The following is a 25,844-nucleotide window of genomic DNA, read 5'->3' on the forward strand; positions in this document are numbered from 1 at the left end:
TTGACCTGATTTGGGATTGTATGTTTTTGGATTCTGTTCAACTCCATTTCCACACTCACAGAATCTTTTACTCTTTGTATGGGTATAATTTTTAAGACTCTCCATGGTGTCCTTTAAAAGTTATCCTCTTTGACAACGTTTTGGCAATAAGTGCCTATTGTTGCTAGGTTGCCCTAGGGGTTCCCCTTTTACCTTCCTCTGGCTAATCTCGTGTGAACTACAGTGACCAAGGGTAGTAAGGATCTTTAAATCCTTTTTACATTTTATTAAGTGAGACTAGCATCCCACACCTTATGTGGAGTGCTGGGGAGACGAGGAGTATCCCCTTTCTCATTTTAAATGTAACATTTGTTAAATGGACAAACTTACCTTTAATGACAGGTGGCATTGACATCGATTTATTAATTTGGTGCACCTTTACCGCAAGGTGTTTGCACAGCCCCGGTAAAAGCACCCATAGGTGCTCATTTTACCAAAATGGCCCGTCTTGTGTTTTCGCCATTTTAGTGTCCCTTGAACTTTCTTGTTCCTTCCCCCAACATCCAGGACAGGCAAATACTTTGTGTGATTTTCATATTCGGCGGGAGTCCTGTGGACTTCTGCCCAGGCTCCAGAGAGTCTGAAGGCAGGAAGCGTGGGGGGGGTTTTGGAGGGGGGGGTCCAAAACTTTGCAGCCCTTTGTCTTCCAGCCTGAGTGCGAGATTCCAGTTCAAACTGGAAGGCTGGCTGTCCTGAAAGGATAGCCAACCCCTACCCCCCCACCCCCCTCAGATTTCGTTTTGGTTCCAGCTCTCGAGCTACCTGAATAGGACCCTAATGCAGAAACCCAGCCACTCAAACAACCATGCAACATTCAAAGAGGAAGATGAAGAATTTGCAGCTGAGACGATTTCCAATGACCTGAGAGCCTGCTGTGCAACCGGAGTCTGCTCTAGCCTTTCCTTCCAATCAACCTGGGGACTCCGAAAACGTTGATCCCCACTCCTCTCCCCTCCCTTAACCAGAGCCTGGTGCGACCCACTAGACTCTAGAAGACCTGTATTTTGATCCATCCCACGCCATGCTGCCACCTTGCGGCGCTGCAATACCCTGATATCTGGGACCTAGAGCCATTGTGTGGTGCACAGTCTTCTGAATTTTGCTGAAACTTTGTAGGCATCCTGCTGGATCTCAAGAGGCACAGTTCCAGTCCAAAAAGTCCCCTCACCACAGTGCTGGATCTTGCAAACGACAAGAATCTGATGAGCAATATTCAGTCTGCTGTGCTCCTGAAAAGGTGCCAGAGCCACATTCAGCCGTGAGGAAAACCTTGCCTAGAGCCTTCAATGTTGATCCTGCTGCAAAATCCCTTCCACTGTCCTGTTTTCAGTCACCACGACAAGGAATCCACCAACCGGGTTTTTGGCTACAGACCCTGAAGTCCTTGTGCTTCAAAATCTTCTTCTGTGCTGAGGTACTGTGCTGGCTTGGGTATTTTCTTACTTTAAGTCTCTTGTGATTCCTGTGTAGTTGTGTGGTGTTTTCTGTGATTGGGAGGCCTCTCATCCAGTGCACCCAGGCCCCTGCTGGAATCCTCCTAGAGTTTTCTGTGAAGCCCCTGGACCCTCAAAGAACACTAAAGTAAAACACTCACGTCTTTGAACAGTCTTCCTTAGGAACTCTGACTTTTCCTACTTAACCTATCCTGACATTGCCTGTTGGACACTAGACCGTAGTGACCCCCCTTCTGTCGATGAGAACACTCCTGCTCCAAGAATAAGCTAAAGACTTTTAAAGGATTGGGCCTTTTGCCTAGATAAGAGAATACGTGTTTAAAAGTTAATTACTTGTAAAAGAGTGGGTTGGTTGGTAACTGTATCTCTGAGAGTGAACAGTTAAAGTTATTACTTACCTTACAAATGTTCTGCCATTCTGAAAAGTAGATATAAGGTACTTAAACCTTCAAACTGCCAGGGCGACCAATGTCCAGCCCAACTTATTAAGGATGCAGTGAGGGATCTGGCCCCCTTCATATTGAAACTCATCAACGCCTCATTCGAATCAGGAACTATCCCACGTAACCTTAAAGAATCGTGGGTAGTCCGACTGTTAAAAAAACAAACCTTAGACCCAGCAATACCAACTAACTACTGGCCCATTACCACAGTACCTTTTCTCCTTAAAATATTAGATAAGGTCGCATATCTACAAATTCAAAAATATCTAGAACTCCACAATCTATTAGGAGCTCGCCAAGCAGGCTTCCGCCCACAACACGGAACAAACTGCACTAATCGACCTCAAGACTCAAATTGACGAACTCGGAGACAAGGGGAAATCGGCCCTATTTCTCCTTGACCTTTTGGCTGTATTTGACCTTGTGGATCACAAGGTCCTATGTAGCCATCTAGACTCAGCCATGCACTTCTCCAAGGAGGCCGTAGTCTGGATCGAATCATTCCTAAGCGACAGGACTATGAGGGTCTTCTTTCACTCAGCAGCTTGAAGAACCCATTCCTATCACGTGCGGAGTACATCAAGGATCTTGTCTCACCCACCCTCTATCATATTCACGAAGCCCCTTTTTGATGATCTGGGCCATCTCGGTATTACCTACATCAACTATGCAGATGATACCCAGATACTCCTTCCACTTTCTGGGGATTACGGCAAGGATTTGGCCTTGCTGAATAGTGTCTACCTCATCCAGGCATGGATGGCAACTCAGTCTGTCTGAATTATGACAAAACTGAGCTCATCATTCTGGGGACCCCTACTAATCTAAAAAAAAAAACTAGGCCACGAATATACCTCCTTCATAATCGATGGTAAAGTCATTAACAAAGTAAAAACTTTAGGCTTCTACCTCGATTCAACTCACTTTCACCAAACAAGTCAATTCCATGGCATCTGCCACTCCATACACATGCAGACTCATCAGCGCTAGCAAACCATTTCTGTCCAACAGCTGTTTCATTCTGGCCAGAGCCCTCATAATGTCCATATTGGACTACTGTAACGCCCTCTACATTGGCTCTAATAAGTATATATTAAAGAATCCGAACTCTCCAAAATAATGCCCTCAAAGCGGACCTCGGCATAGCAAGAAGAGAGCACATCTCTGAGATTAGGCGACAAAATATCTTGCTATCCACAAACAACAAAATCCGCTAAAAGCTGCCTTCCTTACTTACAAAGCTCTGAACCATATCGCGCCCAGTTATCTCATCAACAGATTCCACAGAATAACCTCAACCAGGCCCACTCAATTAGCTAACACCAACTGCATTACTATTCCTAGTTTTAAACTATCTAAGGTCGGGGGGGGGGGGGGAACAGCTTACCTGTCAAAGCTACTCAACTATGGAATTCCCCGCCGCCAGCCCTTCGAGCGTATTGATCATACCTGAACTTTAGACAAAACTGCATCAGCTGGCTCAAGACAACTGACCATTAAGGCATGTCCTCCCTACTACATTGTAAATAGCTTTAAAGTTATTGCTACTAGATACTTGTATAATGTTTCTGTGTGTACCATTATGCTCTAAATTTGATAACCTGTAACTGCTAATTATTGCCTATGTTTTGACCTAGCCTCCTTCCTCATGTAACCTATTGTTGTAACCTAAGCATTGAGCCTTCATGGAACCACCTGCACCCTGATACCCTTGGGTCTGGCACGCAATATAAATAAACAAACCAGGTTATTTTTCTCACCTGTGAATTGGTTGTGCCTCTTCCCCAAAGTAATGCTATTGGCGTCACTTAACTATTTCTTTCAGAAAATGTGTGTGTACGTTTCCCAACTGGGTCTTACTTCCCCTGACGTGCTGTTAGCCTTTCCAGAAGAAGTCTGCCTTAGGTTTTACTTACCTAGAATAACCTTGAGTCGTTCCTAAAGTGTAACACTTGGTTTTGCTTTCCCTGGTCTGTTGTAGACCGACACAAAAAGAGTCTTGGGTTTTTCTCCAGCATTGGATCTTTCATGGATTCACATGCTGTGAATATTCCCAGTCGCCGGGCAGGGAAACCCCGGTTACTTTGACTTAGCAATTTTCCTATGGAAACAAATTGGCACCTTGAGTGTCCCATCAATGCCGTTGTGGGTGCTTTTGGTACCCACCAATGGAATGTCGAGTGTATAGCTCTGCCCCAGCAGCTTCCCCTATCTTGAGAAAGAATTCAATTTCTTCGAAAATAACTTTTTTTCTTTTCTTCAGATGTCATCTTCTGATAAAACTGATGTCCAAATAATTTGGTTTACAGTTCCAACCCTGGAACCCTCAGGACCTAAGAAGTCTTTATTTCGGCCATGCAAAACCTGCAGCCTAAAGAAAACGTTTACGAGGGGGACAGGCACACAGTATCTTTACTGTCTATACCCGAACCTTTCGGCTGATGGCTGTGACAGACCCTTAAGGACCGTAACCAACACCTTATCTGCTGGCTCAATGAGGGGAGCCTATCCTGCGTCAGTAATGAATGCTGGGTGCCTGGCTGGGGCAAGGTGGTGTAACGCTCACCTGATTCCCACGGAGGTGCCGACCCGTTCTGGACTGCTACAACTTCTTCCACGGTAAAGCGTAGTGCTTGGAAGATGGACTGAACTGGACCCCCAAACCTTGTCTGTCTGGCCCGTAGAATAATCCTTCTGTAGATGGGGGAAAAGGGAGTTAACTGTCTGCTAGATTGTGTGTGAGATGCACCCTTTTTTCCCCTTCTCACCCTCCTCGAACCCTAGCTGTGCCTTCCGCAGACTCTCTCCTTAATTTCTGTATTGACAAGCTCTCCATCCTGCTTCTGACGCAGGGGCGCGTAGATTTACAGTTACTTCACTGGATCTCGGATTTGGCGAGGGTTCGATGTCTGCTTGCCTTTACCAAAATGCTGCTGTAAGTATATAGTTCAAAAGATCAAGTCTTATTTGTCCCTTGGCCTTTGTTGAATTTTCAGGGACTAGGTGAGGAATCCGTGTGGAGGAGTGGATTCGCCGAGGTAAGCTCAGGTGAGTACTTTTAATGAAGGTGTGCCGTAGTGGTTTGCTCCGACACCTTAATGAGTGTGTCTTATTTCCCCATAGGGGCCGGGGTACGGAAAAGCCAGAAAAGCCGCTCCGACCCTGAAAAGGGAACTGAGGTCCCAACAAAATTCAGGTAAGACTTAAGGTGAGTAATCTGTCCTTTTTAAAATTAGTTCGTTGCTCACCTTGTTTTGTCCTTTTTCTCCGTAGGTCTTGAATGCGACCGATGTCGCCTATGACCGCTGAAGAGCTAGACAGCGCCACGTGAAGGTAAGTGGAAGCGGCGCTGCAGCGAGCGATGAGATGCGTTTCTAACCCTTGACTTTCTTTTGCAGGATCGACGGAGTGAAGAATCCGGATGCTGGATGAAGGTAGGTAATGTCCTAATGCTTGCCTTTCTCTCCTTGCAGGTGTTCCAGGTGCTGGCGGGCGTGGCAGGAGCCAGGATGCAGGAGCCGACTCGGTGAGCGTCCTGCTGCAGATGCAGAATAACGTGAAGCACGTGTGGCCATCCGGGCGTGGTTTAAATAGCCTTGGAAGAGCTTCAGGTGAGTGTTCTTCCACTGGCCCCACCCGAGTAAGAAAAGAGTTCCTGAAAGAAAATGGTTCCTCCCCAGCCTTAGTTGGCTTGGAGCTTCAGACAGCATGGTCTGCCTCAGGTGAGTATGCAGCATGGTCTGCCTCAGGTGAGTTCACCCAAGCATTACCATATGTTCTGCCATGATGAGCCTGGCGCTTATGGCGCCAGGAGAGATGCCTTTTATGAGCCTGGCGCCAAAGGCGCCAGGACAAGGTCCGAAGAGCCCCTATAGGGGTTTGCTGGGTCCTGCTTGGTGAGTATGAAGTCTGCTTCCGGGGACGCTTGGCCTGACCTGGCTCCTCGGGAGCAGGCATCATGACAGGTGGTTAAGGGCCTGGCAGTCTTGGCATACACTGCATAAAAGCATGACCCCCACTTCTGCACGCATGAGGCATAGAGATTCCAATACCATCATTCACTAGCACCCTTGTAATCATGCCCCCTCGTGTTCTTGCCTGCCGGGTTTTAGGGTATTACCACTTCCTGCCCACATCCTATACCTTACACTCACCATTGAGGAAATATTCCTGAACAAACTGTGTGCTCTAGTTATTGGGCGTGGCTGGCTATATAAGACACGCCGAAGACCATTCAGAGCTGCGTGTTTCTGTAAGCTCTACGAGCAACACGCTCACCGGGCTCCTGTTGTCAGAAGAACTTCCAGTCCATGTGCATGCGGTCTCAGTCTCCAGCCATCGGATTATCGCACAAACGTTCCAGCATCCCAGCTCCTGTGAAGAAGAGAAGACAACAAAGTCAGTTAGCGCTCTTGCTGTTTCGGTAAGGACGTCTGTGTCAGCCCAACACAGCACATACTCACCGGAACTCATTGCAGCCAGAGCGCGCACACTACTCCTTTCTCACTTTTCTGCATCTGTGAAATACAAACAACAATCAGACGCGCGCCGTAGCTCCCTGCATCCCTTAATGCTGTGCAAACCTGAATGACTCTTAACTGCATAGCAGCATCCGTCACACTCTGAACCAATCCCGGCTGGATCTAAAGACACTCACCTGTTTAATCAGTCTGCTCAGGAGTAACAGTGAAGTAACTGGCCCTCCACTCATCCCGCAGCATTCCAGGGTATTTTCGCTGTGAACCAGGAACAGCAACCCAACGCTGAACGCGAGCAGCTTCAAGCACCCACTAAAACAGAAAGGAAAAGTCTTCTAAGAGGGGCACCTGGACCACCTGTCCCGGAAGAATTGCGCCCCTAAAAATTGCAGGATGGAGAGGTCGCCCAACTAGATCTCAAGGTGAGCTAGGGTAGACAACCTAATCGAACTTCCTCCACACAAGGGCTAAGAGGGAGGGGGGCCCAGTGGTGAATTTTGTCCAGTATTTTAGCATATTTATCCTCTTCTTTGACAGACTTCCCACACCAGGTTGGGAAGTGAGAACACAGAGAAAGAGGTCCATTGCTCCCGCAGAGACACAGGTGAGTGTGACAACAGCTGAGGTTGCCTCGTCAGTGGGGGAGAGCAACCTCTCCTTCTGACAGGAGGTCGCCGTCAAGGCACAGGCCCAGATCTGGGGAGCCGGTGGCAAAGAAGCAAGACCGATGTGGCAAAATCGTCCTCGGGGCATAAAGCCAAACTCGCTCTACTTGTAAAGAAACCTCTTCCTAGTGGTGAAAGGTCCCATTCAGGGTCCACTCTTCCAAGGACCAGTTGTCGACGTCACCGTCGGACAAACCTAGGGAGAAGGCCTCTCGCCCATCCTCAAAATCCACAGACCCATCCAGGAAATCTCCTCTGTCGACGGACAAACATAGAACCAAACCTGATTATGGCATCTTTCTCGACCTAGTCGTTGAAAAAGTCTACCTTGATGAGTGGCAAAAAACACTGTTCGTTGTCGGAATCTGAGATAGTCCCCCAGCCATGAGTCAAGTCACCCGTCAACGGCCAAATCATCATCTAAGCCAACAACACCATCAAAGAATCCATCTTCGACCAGGGTCTGCGGCTCATCAACTACTTTGACCACCCTGTGGATGACCAAGAAAGTCGTCTGCTGAAAAGCCTACCTGTCCGACCACGAGGTCGGAAATTTCAGAATTGCCGACAGAAGGCAACATAAAATTCCCTAAGGGTATTTTAAAAACCCCAACTAGGATCACGATGCAGCGTGACCAAGCTCCCGGGGGATGTCTCCCAGGGAGTACCCAGTTATCATGCCAGAAGACATTCTGCTGCATGCGATTATGTCTGATTTTGAGACTCCGCCATATGAATGTTAAGGTGTATTCAAATCTGATCCTGAAGAAAGTACTTCTGATCCTAATCCAGGGATCAGCTAGAGTGGAAAAAGCGTCTCCAAGATCTCAAACACCTACTCTGCCATCAAAATATATAGGAATAGGTGGTATGCTGACACAATAGGCCCTTATAAATCCTCAACCTTTGCTTGCCATGCAGGTCCTTACTACACTCTATTAGTTCAGCTTGATGCCAGACTTCCACTTGCTCAAGCAATTCAACCTTATGAAGAACCTCATGTTACCCCTCAATGAAGGGGCCCAACCTACCCCTCTAGACAACAGGGCATACACCCTAGGATGCAAACACCACCTAGACCTCCACGTACATTCAGTCCACGTAGGTGAGAACAAGAGGAATGGGAATTGGTTGACAGACCATGACACGGGTCTGAGGGATACAAGTTCCACTGCCTCCTTGTACCCAGGGAGAGCTGACGCAGATCCAGACCAAGATGCACCAGGTCCAGTCTTGTGTTTTTCACCATTTTAGTGTTCTTTGACCTTTCTTGTTCTCACCCAACCACCCCCCTGACGTCTGGAACTGGGAATTCCTTTGTGAATTCCAATCTTTCTTGTAGATGAGAAAGATTGTTTCCTCTTCGACCATATGGGTGAACGCAGGAAGTCAGTCTTTTCCATACCCATACTGGATCATGTGTGGCAGAAGGGCCTTCGTACTATGAAACATCCTTTAATAGAGCCTGTGGTTAGAGGAAGGTTGGAGAAGTTTAAGGCTCCAGATACTACTCCGAAATACCTCACTTCGCAACCTGCTTCAGAGCCGGTTGTCTTAGTGGCAGCAAGCCGCAAGGCTCATACACAGCAGAAGTGTGCCACTCAGCCAGATGGTGAAAATCAGAAAATGGATGCCTTTTGGAAAGAAGGTTCTCTCCGGGCGACTGTTGAAGCAGCCAATGCCCTGGCAATTGTCGCGCGATATGATCGAGAGACGTGGCACTGTCTGGCTCCATTATTGGAACACTTGCTGGGACAGCAGAGAAGAGGCGATGATGCTGGTGCGCAAAGAAGACTTCTCGAATCACAGCATCAACATCGCTGTAGACCTTGCTGAAACTGGGTTCAAACAGTTCGGCAACAGGGTAGTCCTTTTGACACCATGCATGGCTGCGTTGCAAAGACTTTTGCCAGGAAGTGCAACATAATGTCATCGATATGCCATGTGAAGGGGAAAATCTGTTTGGTGAGAAAATCGATGAGGCCCTTAAAGCCATGAAGGCCGACTCGGACAGAGCTAGAGCTCTCACTTCCCTTCAAAGCAGGAGGACCTTCTTTCGAGGAGCCACCAGCAATGTAAGATTCTCAGGCTCGAGAGACAGCAAGAGCTATGGTAGGCCCGGATATTACTCTCAGGGCTACAAGCACAATTATCAATCCTCCCAGCGCAATAGAGCATACCAAAGGCAAAGAGCGTGGATCTACCACCGTCCAGAGAGGTAGGCAAAATAAGGCACAACAATTACTGCTGCAAGACCCCCCCAATCCCATACAAAGGTATCTCACCCGCATAATGTTTTACAGCACGAGTAATGTCAAATGCTAAAACGAGCCATAGAAAGTGCCTCCCTCAGCAAGAGGAACGGGCGTATACTCCAGGTACTTGTCTTCAAAAAACCAGACGGCAAGTGGAGCCCTGTTCTAGATCTACAATGGCTAAACAAGAATATCAAAAAACAAATTCAAAATGTAACGCTCCAGGAGGTCATAAAAGCCCCAGGAATTCCTTGCAGCCTTACACCTCAAAGATGCATAATTCCATGTGCCAATACATCCAAGGCACCGAAAGTACCTCAGATTCGTCAGCGAAAGCCTTTATCAATTTTGGGTACTACCTTTCGGCCTAAAATCTGCACCTAGAAAATTCAGGAAGTGTCTGGCACCAGTAGCAGCCTATCTCCGGAAACGCCACTGCATTTACCCGTACTTGGACGATTGGCTAGTTTGGGGGTCAACGTATCGACAAGCCTTAGTCTCAACTAAACAGACGCTGCTTCAACAGTTAGGCTTTTCAATCAACTATTTGAAGTCCTGTACAGTTACCTCCCATGGAGCTTGGTTTTCCTGAGAGTTCAATTCCTTACAGGCCACAATCTGGTCAAACCTTCTGCAGAAAGAATCAAAAGATTGATAACTCTAGCGAGCTCATTCACACGAACCAACTTGCCAAGTCCGTTCATAGATGGCTCTTCTGGGAACCATGTCCTGATGCATTCCGCTTATTCCCCACTGCCGGCTACACATGCGGCCAGTGCAAAGGTTTCTGGTGACAAGATAGTCCCAAGCCCGGGGTTTCCGGGTTACACAAGGTAACATCTCCCAGACTTTGCCATACACACTGAAATGGTGGATATGCCCTTCAACATCGCAAAAGGAATGCCAGTGATGGAGCCAAATTACCATCTTACCATTGTGACCGATGCCTCCCATGCAGGATGGGGTGCTCATTTGGACCAACACCATGTCCAAGGCCTCTGGTCCCCCAAGGAAATCTTACTATATGTAAGGGAGAATTCTCAAAAATTTGCTAATTCCTGTCTACCTTTGAGACCCTCAGCTCTTTTGCTGGACTTCAGGGCTTTTAATTTTGAACCTGGAGAGGGGGGGACCCTTTTTCTCACTCTCTCGTATTTTTATTGTGATTTAGACTCTTGATTCTTTTAACTTTGGAGTCTGACAAACTCCATAGGCATCATCTTTACATTGTGACCCTCGGCACCTTCAGTGCAGTGGCACAGGGAAGTCTCTTAGATTTCCCAAAGATTTTAATACCTTCTCTTGGTGAAGAGAAGGTATTAAAATGTTTCCAAGAGCAGTGAAGTGAAATTGACGTTACTTTTTGTAACTTTCTAAACCCAGCACACGCTATCTTACAATAGGGTTCTGGAGAGGTTACTTAGTATCCCCTTTGTCTAGGTATTCATGTAAAATTTGCCCTTTCTACAATTAATGGCTGGTGGCAGTGCTTTACTTTACTACCATTGTGTGTTTTTACTGCGGGCTGCATTCGCAGCCACAGTAAGACAGCCATGGGTGCCCATTTCGTCAAAATGGCCCCAGTCTTCTTTTTTTGCCATTTCTTGTTGGAAAGGTGCTTCTTGAGATTTACTCTGCATGCCAGACCAGGTTTGGTCCCTTTGTTTTGGCAGGATTCACGAGTGCAGCCTGCCTCTGGCTCTAGTATGTCTGGCAGGGGCAGGAAGTGGGGGAGGTGCCCAACACTCCTTGTGCTAAATCCCCTTGTTTACAGGAATGCACCCAAAGGTGATTGGCCAGCTGGCTGTCCCGCAAGGACAGCCACCCTGCTTTGTGATTGGCAGCTAGGCTGGAATGAATGGGAGAAACCTGCATAAAAGGCGAGGCTTTTTGGCTTGGGAGGCAGTCGACCACTGGACAAAGGAATCTGAAGAAGAATTTGGAAGAGACGCCTGCTTCAACTCCTGAACGTTGGTTTGCCTAGTGAAACCCTGCTGCTGTGCTGAAGCTCCAAATTCGCCTTGACTATAAAAGCCCTGCAAGGACGACTTCTCCCCTTTTACTTTGGTGGGACCAATCGATTCCAAAGGAAGCCCGTCTGGACATCCTCTGAGCTGGCTGTACTTCTGCTGGAACCGAAGTGCCAGGGAGAGGAACACCAGATTGTGTGCGTTGCTTTTAAGTCGGACCTGAGCGCCAGAGTGATCCTCCGGACTTCCCTGAAGCAGGACTGACCAAGCTTGAGCCACCCATTGCAGAGCAAGATTCCCCAGACGTCCTTCCTCTTGTCCCCACGACAGAGTTCTCGGGAACAACCGGATTTGCGTGGCTGTACAGGAACAGAAGCCAGCTGGAACAATTTCTTCTATCCAGAGGTACTTTAAAGTCTAAGAACTTGCCTCTTGTTGTGTATCCTTAATTGCTCTCAATTGAGACCTGTCTTGGTTACCTTGCAGAGTTGCTATAACTTTATCCCTCACAAGCCTCCCAGCTTGTGGCCCTTCAAGTGTTGCATTTTCTACAAACATTTCTTAAACATTTGTGCAAGACTTTTTATCTACCTGCAAACATGATCTTCAGCTCCCCTAGGTATTGTGCAATTAACATTGGCTGTCCTGGCTCCCTGAGACCCTTCTTCCCTTTGACTCTGTGCTTTATCTCTTCCTCAGGAAAGGGTAAAACTTTGATATTGGAAGGTTTTTAAAAGTACTTAACTGTTTGTGAATTATTTGTTAACCTTTGTTTTATTGCTCTCTTCTATCTTTTACACCAAGCTCAGTATTGCTCTGAATGTACCAGTGATAAATCAGTGGTCAGTGTCCTAGCTATTTAAATCACCTCTGGGTGTAGGAAGTGTAGGTATGCCATCCCCAATTGGGATCATCTGATTTAGAGAAAGTGTGTTTTGAAGTGTAATTTGTTATATATTGCTCCCTTTTGAAGAAGGCTTGTACAACTGACTGAAATAAATTGTTTCATCAAGGAACCGTGAGTGTTTTTTTTAATAACTGCTACTGTGAAACTGTTGCAACATTACTGCTCCCATTGACCCCTCTTGAGATAAGCCTGGCTGCTCAGCCACACTAACAACCTGTGTAGTTAGTTCAGACGTATACCAAAGGTTAGTCCCTATTACCAAGAGGTCAAGGTTATTGTAGGGCACCTAAAAGGTACTGCATACAATCTTGCTTAACACTACACATCAATGTACTGGAATTTAGAGTAGTGAACTGGGCTCTAAAATCCTTTCTTCCTCTAATCAAGAATTCAGTGGTGCGTGTCCTCACCGACGTGACCACAAAGGTTTATCTATGGAAGCAAGGCAGAACGCAATCAAACACCTTGTTCCAGGAAGCAGATACTATCTGGCATTGGGCCATCTGGCACAACATTCTACTCCAGATCTTCCACTTGCCTGGGATGCAGAACAAACGAGCAGACCCCCTTAGAAGGGACTCCTCGCAGACACACGAGTGGCAACTGCACAGCATCCAGATAGGCAACATTTTCTCAAGGTGGGGTCAACCCCCTCTATACCTTTTCTCCAGCCCCACCAAGCAGTGCCAGAAATTTGCCACTAGGTTTCTGCATCCTGACTCTCCGGGGGACGCATTTTCCTTGGAACAAAATGTAGCAGCCCTGCAAAGAAATGTGGGCTTGATGCAATCGCCCCACTGTGAATATTTGGCATTGTGCCATGACCTGCATACGGTATAGCTGCTCCATTGATAAATTAGGCTTCTTTGCCTGAATATATAGCAGTCTTGTTGAGAGGTCCAGGTCAAATCTGTGCCACTGAAAATATATACAGCACTGCTTCTACCTGTATCCATTATACCTGCTTGCAGTGGGTGGTCGGAAATGATAAAGTTCAGACCACATGCCTAGCTAAGCAATTAGTGTGCTGCTAGGATGAAAAAGTATGAAATGCCCATGCTGCTGCAACAGCTCTACCTTTATTAAAGCCAATTAAACAGAAATGCAGCCCTTTAAGTCAATTTTCATTTTACGCCATACTACCGGTGTCCTAACCAAAGTGAAAAGCCTGATCATGATTCAAGATGTTTTAATAACACTAACCTATGGAAAAGAAGGTCGTTGAACAAAGTGAGTAATGTAAAAGGGAATTTGTGGTTTGTTCAAAGTATTATCTTGATAGAATCATTAACAGAGGAGTGTGTTAAAAAATTAAACAGACCAGGACTCCTCCCAGTTGCTTCTTTCAAGGAACTGTGTTGATTACTAAAGTAAAGAGTGGATTTGCAAGCTTCAGCTAGCAATGCCGTCGCCATTGAGCTCCATGATTTATGGGGTTGCTGCCATAAATAGCCTGTGTAAGTGGTACGCAAGGAACAATTGAGGGCTGTATTTCTGTGCGTATAAAGGCCAGATACGCACCGTATCTGGAGGGCTGATGATCCGCATTCAATTTTCTTGCTTTCTGCATTTTGCTTGTAGTAGGATGGATTGATTTAATCACAGACTATCACTGCGAGTAGGATTTCACTTCATCATTTACAATGAATTTAAGTGAAAATATAGACAGGTTGGTTGGGTTGTGGTATTCATTATGGTGCGGGATGTATGGGGGCAGCTTGGGGGTCCTAACCCTCTTGCCCCCCCACATTTATCTTCACTGAAATATATTGTATAAAATGCAATGTAACATTCCCAGTTAGGGATAAGATGTAATCGCTTTCATCCCTTTCTTTATCTTGACTGGGATGACCGAGTCCCCTTTTTGCCTCCTGGGTCTCCTGTTTTCCCGGTTACCTGGTATTCTCAGGGATGTCACTGGCTCCTCTATTCGCTCAGGGTTTGTTCTGTTCTTTGCCTGAACAGCTTCTCAGACTCCTTCAGTGTCCTGTACTCCATGGTCTCCTTCTGGACGGACTTCCGACTGTCCAGATACGCGGTCTTCACTGCTTAGTGGTCTCGGCACAGTTGTTTGGACTGCCGCTCCACCACAAGCGCTCCATAGTCACACCACCACCTGCTTCTCACTCTTTCCGGTTTCTAGGACACTGCCCATCCAGTTCCCTCCTTTCGGTACACAAGCAGTTTTGTAACATTCATGCTTTCTCGCTCTGTCTCCTGCCCTCTCGGGTAGTATTTCGTCTTGGGGCTTCACTGGCAGATGTTCGTCTCTTTCCACTTGTTGCAGCGTCTCTTTTCTCCATCCTCTTCGTCTCAGTTAAATGCAGCTTTCCATTTAAAGTAACGGGCACTGTTACTTGTTGACAGTAACATATGGTCTTTCTCTTTTCATATAAGTCTCTGTAGGGTTGTTAGGCAAGAATGCATGTAGTAACCCTGTGGGAGACTACACTACCCTTTGTCGTCTTTGTATTAGGTAACCCACCTTTTGGTATAGGCCTGTACTACACAAGTTGGTAGTGTGACTGAGCAGCCAGGGTTATCTCCAGAGGGGTAAATGTCAGCTATTGAGCTGTAGTAATGAAATGCATAAATGCAAGTAACCAAGTAACACTTATATGCAAGGTTTTTGTTATAAATATTTATTTAAGCGTTTTTAAATAAGCATCCTTTATAAAGGCAATGTATGTAACAATTCTAATTTAAAATACTTTTTTCAGAATCAACACAAAGCTAGTGGATACTCTTTAGAGATGCTTCTTACACACTTTCTACACCCTCAGATGACTTCACTAACTAGGACAGTAATGGCATTTTTATATCACTAGTACACTTTGTAGATTCGGAGATTAGTAGAAAGGAAAGCTTAACGGAAGGAAAAAGGTTAAACAGGTTCCCAGAGCATGTGAGCACTTAAATCTTCCAATGAAGTCTAGATAAAAATCTTTCCCAGCAATAATAGTTAAAAACCAAGTCCTCACCACCTATGAGGTACAGTAACTATCAGTCAAATGGTCTAAGAGTCTGCAGGGAGTCCAGACAGCCAAAGTCAATTGGCGCAAAGTCAATTGGAGCAAATTCTATGGAGCTGAGGCACCTCTTAGATAGCAATGTCTTGCACAAAGTTAGTTTGTTGAAGGAAAATCACTGTGGGTCACAAGCTGTCACACTTGTGAAGGGTAGAGCTGAAATCAACTCTAGCAAAGTAGCTACTGCAAGTCTCAACGGAGAAGAGCAAAGCTAAAGACAGTGAGGTATGAACCCCAAGTCAGAACTACGTCATCTACACTGGCTGCCTGTAGCAGGCCACATAGAATTTAACATTTTATGAGTAGTTCATTGAGCAGTCCACAATGTAGGCACTCATTTTCTGAAAAGTAAATTGCAAAAATGCTGCCCAACGAGAGATCTGCGTTCGGATTCTCATCAGCTCCTCAGGATTCCCAAATTTTGTCAAACTCCTAAGTGGTTGCTTTTTCTGTAGACACCCAGCTTGTGGCATGCCCTCCCTGTTGACTTAAGAACTGTCTGACTATTCTTTTTTTAGGAGGGTCTTGACACATCTGTTCAATCGTTTCCTCCCTTCTTGCTAATCAGTTGGCATCGGTACTTTGAGCCTGCTGCACCCGCTCCAGTTTAGTGCCTAGACTCCCTTTTGGCCCTTAGTTGCACTTTATACATTTTAAATCTATAGAAGAGTACCTTAGGTTAGAAGAAGAGTGTTCTAGATGGCTTCTGTCTGGTTGCAGTGATGCAGATCCTGGGTTCCTGGGGCCTCAGTCATGGGGACAAGAGGGAGGACGTCTGGAGATTCGGAGGGCAGCGACAGCTACCGGCTCTTTTCAGGTAAGCTGCACTTTGCGGTTTCAGCACGTGTTAAACTGCACCACTGCAGATCTTGGATACTGGTTGGGCTTCCTTCACTCCTTGTGGCCTGCGCTCTGAGGGGAATCGAGCTCTGGTTGTCCTGCTTCTGCTTCTGGCCGGATATCAGACATTGCACTAGACTACAGATAACTTGACCCCTGGCACTCTGTACCTGCAGCAGCAAAGAAGTACTGCCTGTCTGGGAAGATGGTCCAGTGGAGTTCGTCTTGGGGTTAGTTGACCCCACTAACCCAAGGGAAGAAGTTGTCCCTTTCGAAGCTTCTCTTGTTGATTTAGAAAGAGTTTCAGCCCAGCAGCAGGGCTTCACCGGGCAGTTCAACAGTCCAGGAGGATGCAGCAAGCTTCGTTCACAGGTTCTTTGTCGGGGTGTTCCTCCCAGAGGTCGACTGTCTTCAGTTCCAAAACCCTTGCCTCTTGGCTTTTTAAGTAGGTTTCTCCCATTCATACACAGCATAGATGTCACTCAAACAGCAGGTTGACTGTCATAAAAGGCCAGCCAGCCAATCGGGACTGTGTGCATTCCGGCAATCCTAAAGACAAAGGACAGGGAGTTTCAGGAACCTCCCTCACTTCCTGCCTTTCCAGAGACACTGGAGCCAGAGGCTGGTTTCAATACTGAAGCCTGCTGCTAGGCAAGATTGTGTGCAGTATCATTTGGAAGACTTCAGCAAGCTTGACCTCCTGGCAGTAGGAACCCAACCTTTCGTATAAGTCTGTACTACACAGGTTGGTAGTGTGGCTGAGCAGCCAGGCTTATCACAAGAGGGGTCTGTGTGAGCAGTAGGGTTGTAACAGTTTTGCAGTGACAGTTATTCAAATAAACACTTACACTCAAGGTTCTTGATTAAACAACTACATTATTTAAGTTATATAAGCCTTCTTCAGAAGGGAGCAAAACATGTAACAATTATAACATACTTCTGTTAACTTCTGTTAACATACTTTAGAGAAACACTGTTTCTCTAAATCAGATGATACCCATTGGGGATGGCACATACACTTCCTACACCCTCAGGTGACTTAAATAGCTAGGACACTGTGGACGTTGATTTATCACTAGTACATTTAGAGCAATATCGAGTTTGGTGCAAAGGTTAGATTGGGGAATAAAACAAAGGTTAACAAATAATTCATAAACGGGTAAGTACTTTTTTAGACCTTCCACTGTCCAGAAAATGTCACCCTTTCCTGGGGGAAAGGTAAAGGCACAGAGTCGGGGGTAAGAGGAGTCTCTCTGGGAGCCCGGACAGCCAATGTTAGTTGAGCAAAGTCTAGGGGAGCTGAAGATCTTCTTTGCAGGTAAGTAAAAGTCTTGCACAATGTTTTTAGAAAGGTTTGTACCAATGAGATTCACTTGAAGGGCCACAAGCTGGGAGGCCTGTGAGGGGCAAAGCTGTAAGCAACTATACAATGGCAACCAAGACGGGGTCTCAACTGAGAGCAAGTAAGGCTACACAAGCGCAAGTCCTCATAGGTTTTACAGTACCTTTGGTTAGAAGAAATGGTTCCAGCTGGCTTGTGTCTTGACCAGCTCTGCAGATCTTGTTACTGAGCCTCGGTCATGGGGACAAGAGGGAGGACGTCTGGGGACTCCTGCACTGCAATGGGAAGGTCAGCTGCAACAATGGGCAAACTTCAATTCAGCTGCACTTAGCGGTTTCAGCTCCTCGCATCTACAGCAAATAGCAACACTGCGGTTCTCGGATACTACTTCAGACTTTCCTTCCATCTGGGGTCCAGCACTCTGTTGTGGCTCAGGCTTGGTCAGTCCTGCTTCAGAGAAGTCCGGAGGATCTTCCTGGTGCTCGGGTTCAACTTAAAAGTGATCTTCTGTTTGGTGTCCCTCTCTCTGCACTGCGGTTCCAGCAGCAGTGGAAGTACAGCCTGCTCCGATAGGATGTCCACCTCCCTCACTTCCTGCCCCTGCCAGACATACTGGAGCAAGAGGCGGGCTTCAACGAATGCAGCCTGCGGTAAAAACACACAATGGTAGTCAAAAGTAAACTACTGCCACCAGCCATTAGTTGTAGAAATGGTGACATAAACATGTTACACGAGGAACTAAACAAAGGGCATACTAAGTAACCCCTAAAACACCCTATGGTAAAATGGTGTGTGCTGGGTCTAGAAAGTTACAAATTGTAAGTGAAGTCAATTTCACTTTACTGCTCTTGGAAACAGTAGTTTCACCAAGAGAAGGTATTTAAACCTTTGGGAAATCTAAGACTTCCCTGTGCCACTACACTGAAGTTACTGAGTGTCACAATGTAAAGATGATGCCTATGGAGTTTGTCAGACTCCAAAGTCAAGAGTCTTAGCCCAACATGAGGTTCTATCATTAGCTGCTACCCCCTCCCATATGAAAGGTCACTGACTTGATTTCGTGCTAGCAAGAGGAAAAGGTATCAGCTTGGCTGATACCTTCCCTATTAATTGGACAGACCAACACCATAGGTTGCTCGATATTAAGACCGATCAATGCAAGGCTCCTTCCCCAAGCTCCTGCAAGTACTAAACAGATGCGGGAAAAATAAAGATCTGGATGCCATATCTGGCATGGAACTTAGTATCGTGCTGATTAAGTGTATTCAGCTCAACGATTGTAATACCCTCTTTCAGGAAGGCACCCAAGCTATGTGCCCTATTTGCACAAAATTTGCACCTATGAATAATATGGTCATTAAAGTTTCCAAAGCCTGGTTCACTAGAGATCTTGTGGAGCTAAAGAAAGAACACAAATACCATGAAAATCGTTGGTATCGTTCACAATCACCTGAACATCTTAATTTGGCAAATAAAGCATAAACTATCTCCAAAAAGGCACTGTTTATAGCCAAGTCACTTTTTCTATCGACAAAAATCTCAACTGCAATAAACAATCCTCAATTATTTAAAACTATTGCTGAGTTTGGTAATCCGAATACATATGCACTAGTGAAGGCCCCATCTGTACATCACACTAATGGCCTAAGTAACTTTTTTAGAGACCACATTTTGAATGTTCAAAATAACATTAGGATTCATAGAAACCTAGATAAAACCCCGCAATGTGAGGTTGCAAGCCAAAATATAGAACATATGGGACCAATAACCCAGTCCAGGTTTAAGCAAGCACTAGCTGAGTACATTGCAACACTCTTGTCTGAGCTAAAACCCACAAATGATTATTTCTTTCCATTTCCAGCTTTGTTTGCTAAGTAACGCTAATCTTTCACTCTCCCAAGGATTAGTCCCTGATGCTCTGAAAGTATCAGTCGTTGCTTGGCCTGGATCCTGAAGATCATGGCAATTATCGCCCTATCGCGGGTCTCCGTTGGCCAAGCAAAATCCCAGAGAAAGTACTTACCAAACAGTTGCAGGATTTTGTTGGAAGATCATTGCCTGCTCCATCCTTTGCAATCTGGCTTCCGTCCATTACATGGGACAGAGACTGCACTCATGGCAGTTTGGGAAGAGATGCTGCAGGCACGGGATGCAGGGAAACTGTCCCTGCTTGCAATGCTTGATCTCCACCGCATTTGATACGGTGGACCACAGCATTTTGCTCGATCGTTTAAAGGATCTGGTTAATGCTGACCCTGGTGCACTTCAGTGGTTTGCATCTGTTCTCGCTGATTGTCAAAGTGTCCAGGTTGGAGGATTTCTTTCAGAAATCCTCCTCCGGTGCTGTCTTCGTGCCCTGATGAATATCCTGGAAAAGGGATGGCACCAGTATATCTGATAAACAAATTGAAACAGTATCAACCCACCCACACCCTTAAGTCGGAGGATCAACTAATCCTTGTAATTCCTAGGATTAAGTGCAGATCTAGTGGAGACCGGTGCTTTTCAGTGACCGGACCCAGATTGTTTAATAGTCTCCCACTAAATCTCAGACAAGCTAACTTGCTGACAAGTTTCAGAGCAGGTCTAAAAACATAGATTTTTGTAAATCTAAGATTTTGGATCACTGCTCAGTCTGTTAATTCTAATACGATCCAGATAGGCTTGTCCGTTTCTCTTTTCACCGAATTCCTTCCATCTGCGCCAGGATACGATTTCGTTTGTGTGCGCGTTTACAAATGTTTCAAAATTCAAAAGAAACTGTATAAATCACAGAAAAAACATGAGTGGGGAAAAAGTCTCTCTCTCCACGTTGGAGATAAAGTCCTAAAGTCCAGCAAAAGAGGTGGAGAGGAATTAGCACATTTCTGAGAATTCTCCCTTACACCTGCCAAAGGGAAAACTGAGGGCTCAAACCTGGCTTGATGCGCAGAGTAAAACCCCCAAAAAAACCTTGCAAGCAGAAAATGGCGAAAAAAGAAGCTGGGCATTTTGACACAAATGGTCACCCATGGGTGCTGTACTGCAGCCGAGGATTCAGCCTGCGGTAGAAATGCACAATGGTAGGAAAATTAAATCACTGAGACCAGTCATTTAAAGTAGTGAGGGTAACATACAACATACAACATGTAACATGAGTAGGTAGGATACATTCCACATACGATGGTGTGTGCTAGATCTACAAAGAGAAAAGATAAGTAAAGTCAATTTCACTTAACCATTTTTTTTTTTTTTATTTTTTTTTATTTATTGTGTTAACCATTAGGTTTTTACAAAAACAGTCTTTCTCCTTAGGACACCACTTGCTTCGTCGTGTCGAGATTTGGTCAACCTCGCCTGGACTATTGCTCCGTGCTGACTAGTTGCTCGCGTTCGACCGGGGCGTTCGCCCACTTTACTATTCATGGGAACAGTAGTTCACACAAAATATTAAAACTTTATGAGAAATCTAAATGATCTGTGACACTGGGCTGAAGGTGCTGTGTGTCACTATACAAAAAGCAGATGCCTATGGAGTTTGTCAGTCTCCAAAAACAAGGGAAACTCTTAATCTAAATTGAGTCAGAACACATGAGAGCGTGTCAAAAAGAGCCAACTTCACTCAAGGGTACAAATCTTGGAAAGTCCAGCAAAAGAGCTTGGGGTCTCGAAGGATGAAGGGAATTGGCCCAGAAATAAGAATTCTTACTAACAATGGTATTCCTAATGAGGTTATTTCAGAATATCCTTTGCGGAGTTCCTCACAGGAACGGTGGTCCTCTTGCCTCCACTTTTCTCTACCCCTTTGGAGGGTGTTGGAAGTGGTCTCACCTCCCTAGCCTTGGGTCGTGGGTGGCAGGGATTGAAGGGGGAGAAGTCCATGTCTGGATTACCCTGGTTAATTTAGGGTGAAACCCAAAGTTCCTAAAATGCACAAAAAGGTCTGGGCGCCAGGGAGCCTGTGATATTACTACCTGCTCATTTCATTTCTTAGTGTGTGTTCTTGGGCTTTTGATGAATATTTTATTTTTGTCCTTCACATTCTAAATTGAATTATTGTGTGGACTCATTGTGGACCCCTGACCCCACTCGTTTTCTCCTAAGACTAAGCCTTGACCACGCTCCCCGCTTAGCCGGATTGGGTTTGGCTAACCTCAAGAGTTCCCCAGTTCACTATGACTAGGGTGGCCTTCTAGCTGTCTCACCAGGCCAGGTTCTAGAAATCCATCTCAACACTTCCCAAGTGCATGAGGGTCCCTTTGTTGTGATGTGACTGGAGCACTCGGTCGCTGAATAACATACACAGCAAGAATCTCTTGAAACCACCAACTGCATCTTGCAGAAATGCTTAACCATCTCATGGTATTGCTCTCCTGCTTTTCCGGTGTGGTGGACATTTCTTCAATGATTTCTTCATGCCTGTGCCTCTGCATCTTCACAAACCCACGGGCAGGGGGGGGTGTCTCCCTCCAGTGCAACTATTTACTGCTCCTTGGAGGCACTTTTCACATTTTTCCCCACCATAGACTGTCCCTATTCGCTTTACTGGTCCCTCTTAGTCTCTTGTGAACGAGCCTGCCTGATCTGGAAAGCGTTTGCATACCTGTTACTTTTTCAGGAAGAACTTTCTACAACTCTAATTGAAAACTGATGCTTGCTGCATTGTGACCTCTGTTTTACTAAGTGTTACTTGGTGTGTCTGGATTGCCTTTCTCTGACCTATTGGCAAAGTAGTTGTTTTTACAAATAGTGTGTGAACCTTGGGTATCTAAAAGTGTGCACTATAAATGTGAACCGCCTCTTTTGCTTTATTCCTTTGGGTTGCTCTGTTGCAACTACTACTGGGACAGCATGGCGAGTTTGACGGAATCCCTAGTCGGGTCTTAGAAATTCTTAAAAATCACTTCATTATACACTTCCGAGCACAGTTATGTTTATATGAATCATATGACCCGAGTGTCAAACGTATCTACTGGTAACTGTTGATGTAAAGTTAAACTGGCTCTTGTAACCAATACCCAGGTGCTAAATGGCTCCTGCAAATACAATCACGGACCCAATATTCTCTTGCATGGTGCTGGCATAGGCAGTAAATTTCTGGAATAGATAATTACAGGTTGAACTTTTTGTACTTTTCGTATTATCAAAGAATATGGATGTTGAATTTTGATAGTAAAGTACTGACAAACTCCACATTTCGATGTAACATGCTACATTGTGTGCCATGTGATTCTTTGTGATGCTGAAAGTATACTGAATATTTGCCATTTTCTCTGACAGTTACAAGGCGGTGGTACTAGCAGCAAATAACTTTGGCCGATTTTTCACTGGTCAGATCACAGCTGCTGGAAAGGTTCCTCCAGCAAAGGTATGTGTTATGCGTTTGAAAACACTGAAAACTATCCTAGTGCTATACATTTCAGTTCTGGCTTTTGTATGTCTGATGAAGGAAATATGATGACTTCTGTTTTTTTTTTGTTAAGCATTAAATGGACCTGGTATTTATTGGGATGTTGTAGCTGGTGCACTTTTAAACAGGTGGGACTTGATACCAGCCTTAAACTAAAGAATAGATTGAGCGATGCAAGTTAATGGGAGTTTGGGTATGGGAATTGTCTTTGACGTTGTTTTTAGTTTGAAATGGTACATTTTTCAGCATATTTTTTTTTTTAAAGTCCTGGATTTACAGTAAGTACTGAGGAGAGGCACAAACGTCCTCTTTCAGTCCTGATTCACACACGACTTTTTCGATGGAAAGAAACTATGAGCTGGATAGAAACACAAGATGCACAGCAGACCATGTGCTAGATCGCTAAAGCAGTGCCTCATACAATATGCCACAGCCACAACAGGAGACAATTGGAAGCTCTACACCTGATTTAAATGTTGTTCCAGGGAATATAATTGTTGGGGAGAATTCTCAAAGATGTGTTCATTCCCTTCTACCCCAGAGACCACCTAGCTCTTTTGCTGGACTCTAGGATTTTAATTTCTAACCTGGAGAGAGAGAGCCCTTTCTCTCACCCTCTCATGTATTTAATTCCCACCGGAAACAAAATAAATATTACAGCCGAGAAAGTTACTCTCCTGATCCTTCCCACTCTGAACTCACTTTCCCACCATACAGATCCTTTCACTTTGGTAGAGGAGTACAACAAAATAATGATCTCCTCTTTAGACATCATAGCACCACTGAAACTTAGAAAGAGTAAACCTAAAACACATGTGAATACCTGGTTCTCTCCCCACTTGAAAGCAATTAGACTAGAAAAACGGAAAATTGAACACATTTGGAGACGAGATCCTTCCGTCACTACCTCAGTAAACTAGCCACCCTTTACAAAAAAGAAATTCCTCGCCAAACAATCCTTCAACTTGCATATTACTCAGGCTAATTCAAGTACTAAAGAATTGTTCACAATCCTTAGAGATAGAAACGCCTACCCAAGCCCCTGACACCTGTCTGAAGGACAAAATATGGTGCACCAGCATTCAGAATGTTCCATCTAATAAGGTAGCGACCCTCCAAGCCAAGATTAATAAAGCTCTCCACCTTGCCCTTAAGCCCAACAAACCTTCTTTGTCACTGCCCCTGTGCCCTCTGCCACCCCCAATCAACTCCCACCCCGCTTCAACTTCAATAACGTATCCATCTTGGAGGTTGAAAGTCATCCTCTACCTCAAACCTTCAAATTGCCATGGCGACCCTTGCCTAGCCCAAATCATAAAGGACGCTGCGCATGACCTCTCCCGAGTCATCTCCAAACTAATTAACGCCTCCTTTTCTATCGGCACCATACCCAATAACCTGAAACGGTCTTGGGTTCTCCCACTACTTAAACAAACACTTGACCCGTCCATACCCACCAACTACCGTCCCATCACCCCAGTCCCCTTCCTGGTCAGAATTCTAGACAAGGTAGCTTACCTTCAAATCCAACAATATCTGGAATGTAACCACCTTTTAGGAGTACGCCAGTCATGCTTCAGACCCCAACACAGGACTGAAACTGTGCTGCTTGACCTTGAGGCACAAATTGACACGCTGACAGTGGAAAGGCAGCACTACTGCTTTTACTTGATCTCTCAGTGGCGTTCGACCTTGTGGTCTACAAAATCTTGTGTAACCACCTTGATTCCGCTGTCCACTTCTCACAAGAAGCGATAGGTTGGATCCAATCCTTCCTAGATAATAGGACAATGTGCGTCTTTTCACCTACTGCAGCTGCTGACCGCATACCCATCACCTGCGGTGTGCCCTAGGGCTCTTGTGTGTCCCCTACCTTGTACAACATTTTCACAAAGCCCATTTTTGATCTAGAAAGCCTGGGTATCACCTACACTAGCTATGCCAATGATACCCAGACCCTCAACCCGTTGAGTGGCGACTACAACAACGATTTGGCCTTTCTGAATAGAGTGTACCTAATCATCCAGGCATGGATGGCCTCACACGGTCTATGCATGAATGATGACAAAACTGAATGCCTCATCCTCGGTACCCCTGCAAACCTTAAACTGGGCCACAACTATTCCAACTTCAGAATAGATGACGACAACATTACAGTAGCCAAGGAAGTCAAAACCCTTGGATTCTACCTAGACTCTGCGCTAACCTTTAATAAACAATTCAACTCCATGGCCTCAACTTCTTACACCTGTAAGCCAATCGGTGCAGCCAAGCCCTTACGCTCCTCCAACAATTGCATCACCTTAGCCAGAGTCCTTGTTCAGTCTAAACTGGACTATTGTAATGCCCTATATTTAGGGAGTGACAAATATATTACCAATAAGATCCGGATTTTACAAAACAATACTCTGAGAGCAGCTCTAGGTATTCCTAAGAGAGCCCAGATTTCTGACATTAGAATATCCAATAACTGGCTTTCCACGAAAGAGAAAATCATTTTCAAAACAGTCTCCTTGACCCACAAATGTCTCCACAATGCCGCCCCACAATAACTCCTAGCCAGATTTACGAGACAATCCGCTAACCGTCCCACGAGAACTGCCAATGCCAACCTCCTAAAAGTGCCTAGATTTAAACGCACTAAGACTGGTGGAAGTAGCTTCCCGGTTAAAGCTGCCCAATATTGGAATTCCCTCCCACTTCCCCTGAGGGAAGATCTACCCTACCTTCGCTTTAGGTCCAACCTCATCTACTGGATCCAGGAAAATGACCTCTGACCTCCCCTTACACATCATGTAATTCCTGTTTTATCTGTACATACTGTGTATATTGTATACTATGTATTTTGTTTAATTGTGCAATCTGCTTGCCTTTTAGTCTTACTTTGTACAAATTGCCTTATCGACAACTTATTGCATAAAATGTATGTACCTGCACAGCAATGTAACCAAAGTTGAACATCCTCCTTGATGCCTATTGCGCCCTGATACCTTCGGGTTTGGAGCGCATTACAAATATTAAAAGAAACCAAAC

At 45.4% G+C, this 25,844-nt stretch overlaps 1 protein-coding gene across 1 annotated transcript in view; it reads left to right on the forward strand.

Moving 5' to 3' along the window:
* The window catches only part of NNT (nicotinamide nucleotide transhydrogenase), an 832,744-nt gene that overhangs the window by 162,656 nt on the left and 644,244 nt on the right, over positions 1-25,844 (forward strand). The window contains exon 5 of the mRNA XM_069627238.1: positions 22,682-22,769. Coding sequence (XP_069483339.1) covers positions 22,682-22,769 — 88 coding nt within the window. The remainder of the gene's footprint in view (positions 1-22,681; positions 22,770-25,844) is intronic.

This window comes from Ambystoma mexicanum, chromosome 6p, assembly GCF_040938575.1.
Source record: "Ambystoma mexicanum isolate Mex_15411 chromosome 6p, UKY_AmexF1_1, whole genome shotgun sequence".
In the NCBI taxonomy this organism is placed as follows: domain Eukaryota; kingdom Metazoa; phylum Chordata; class Amphibia; order Caudata; family Ambystomatidae; genus Ambystoma; species Ambystoma mexicanum.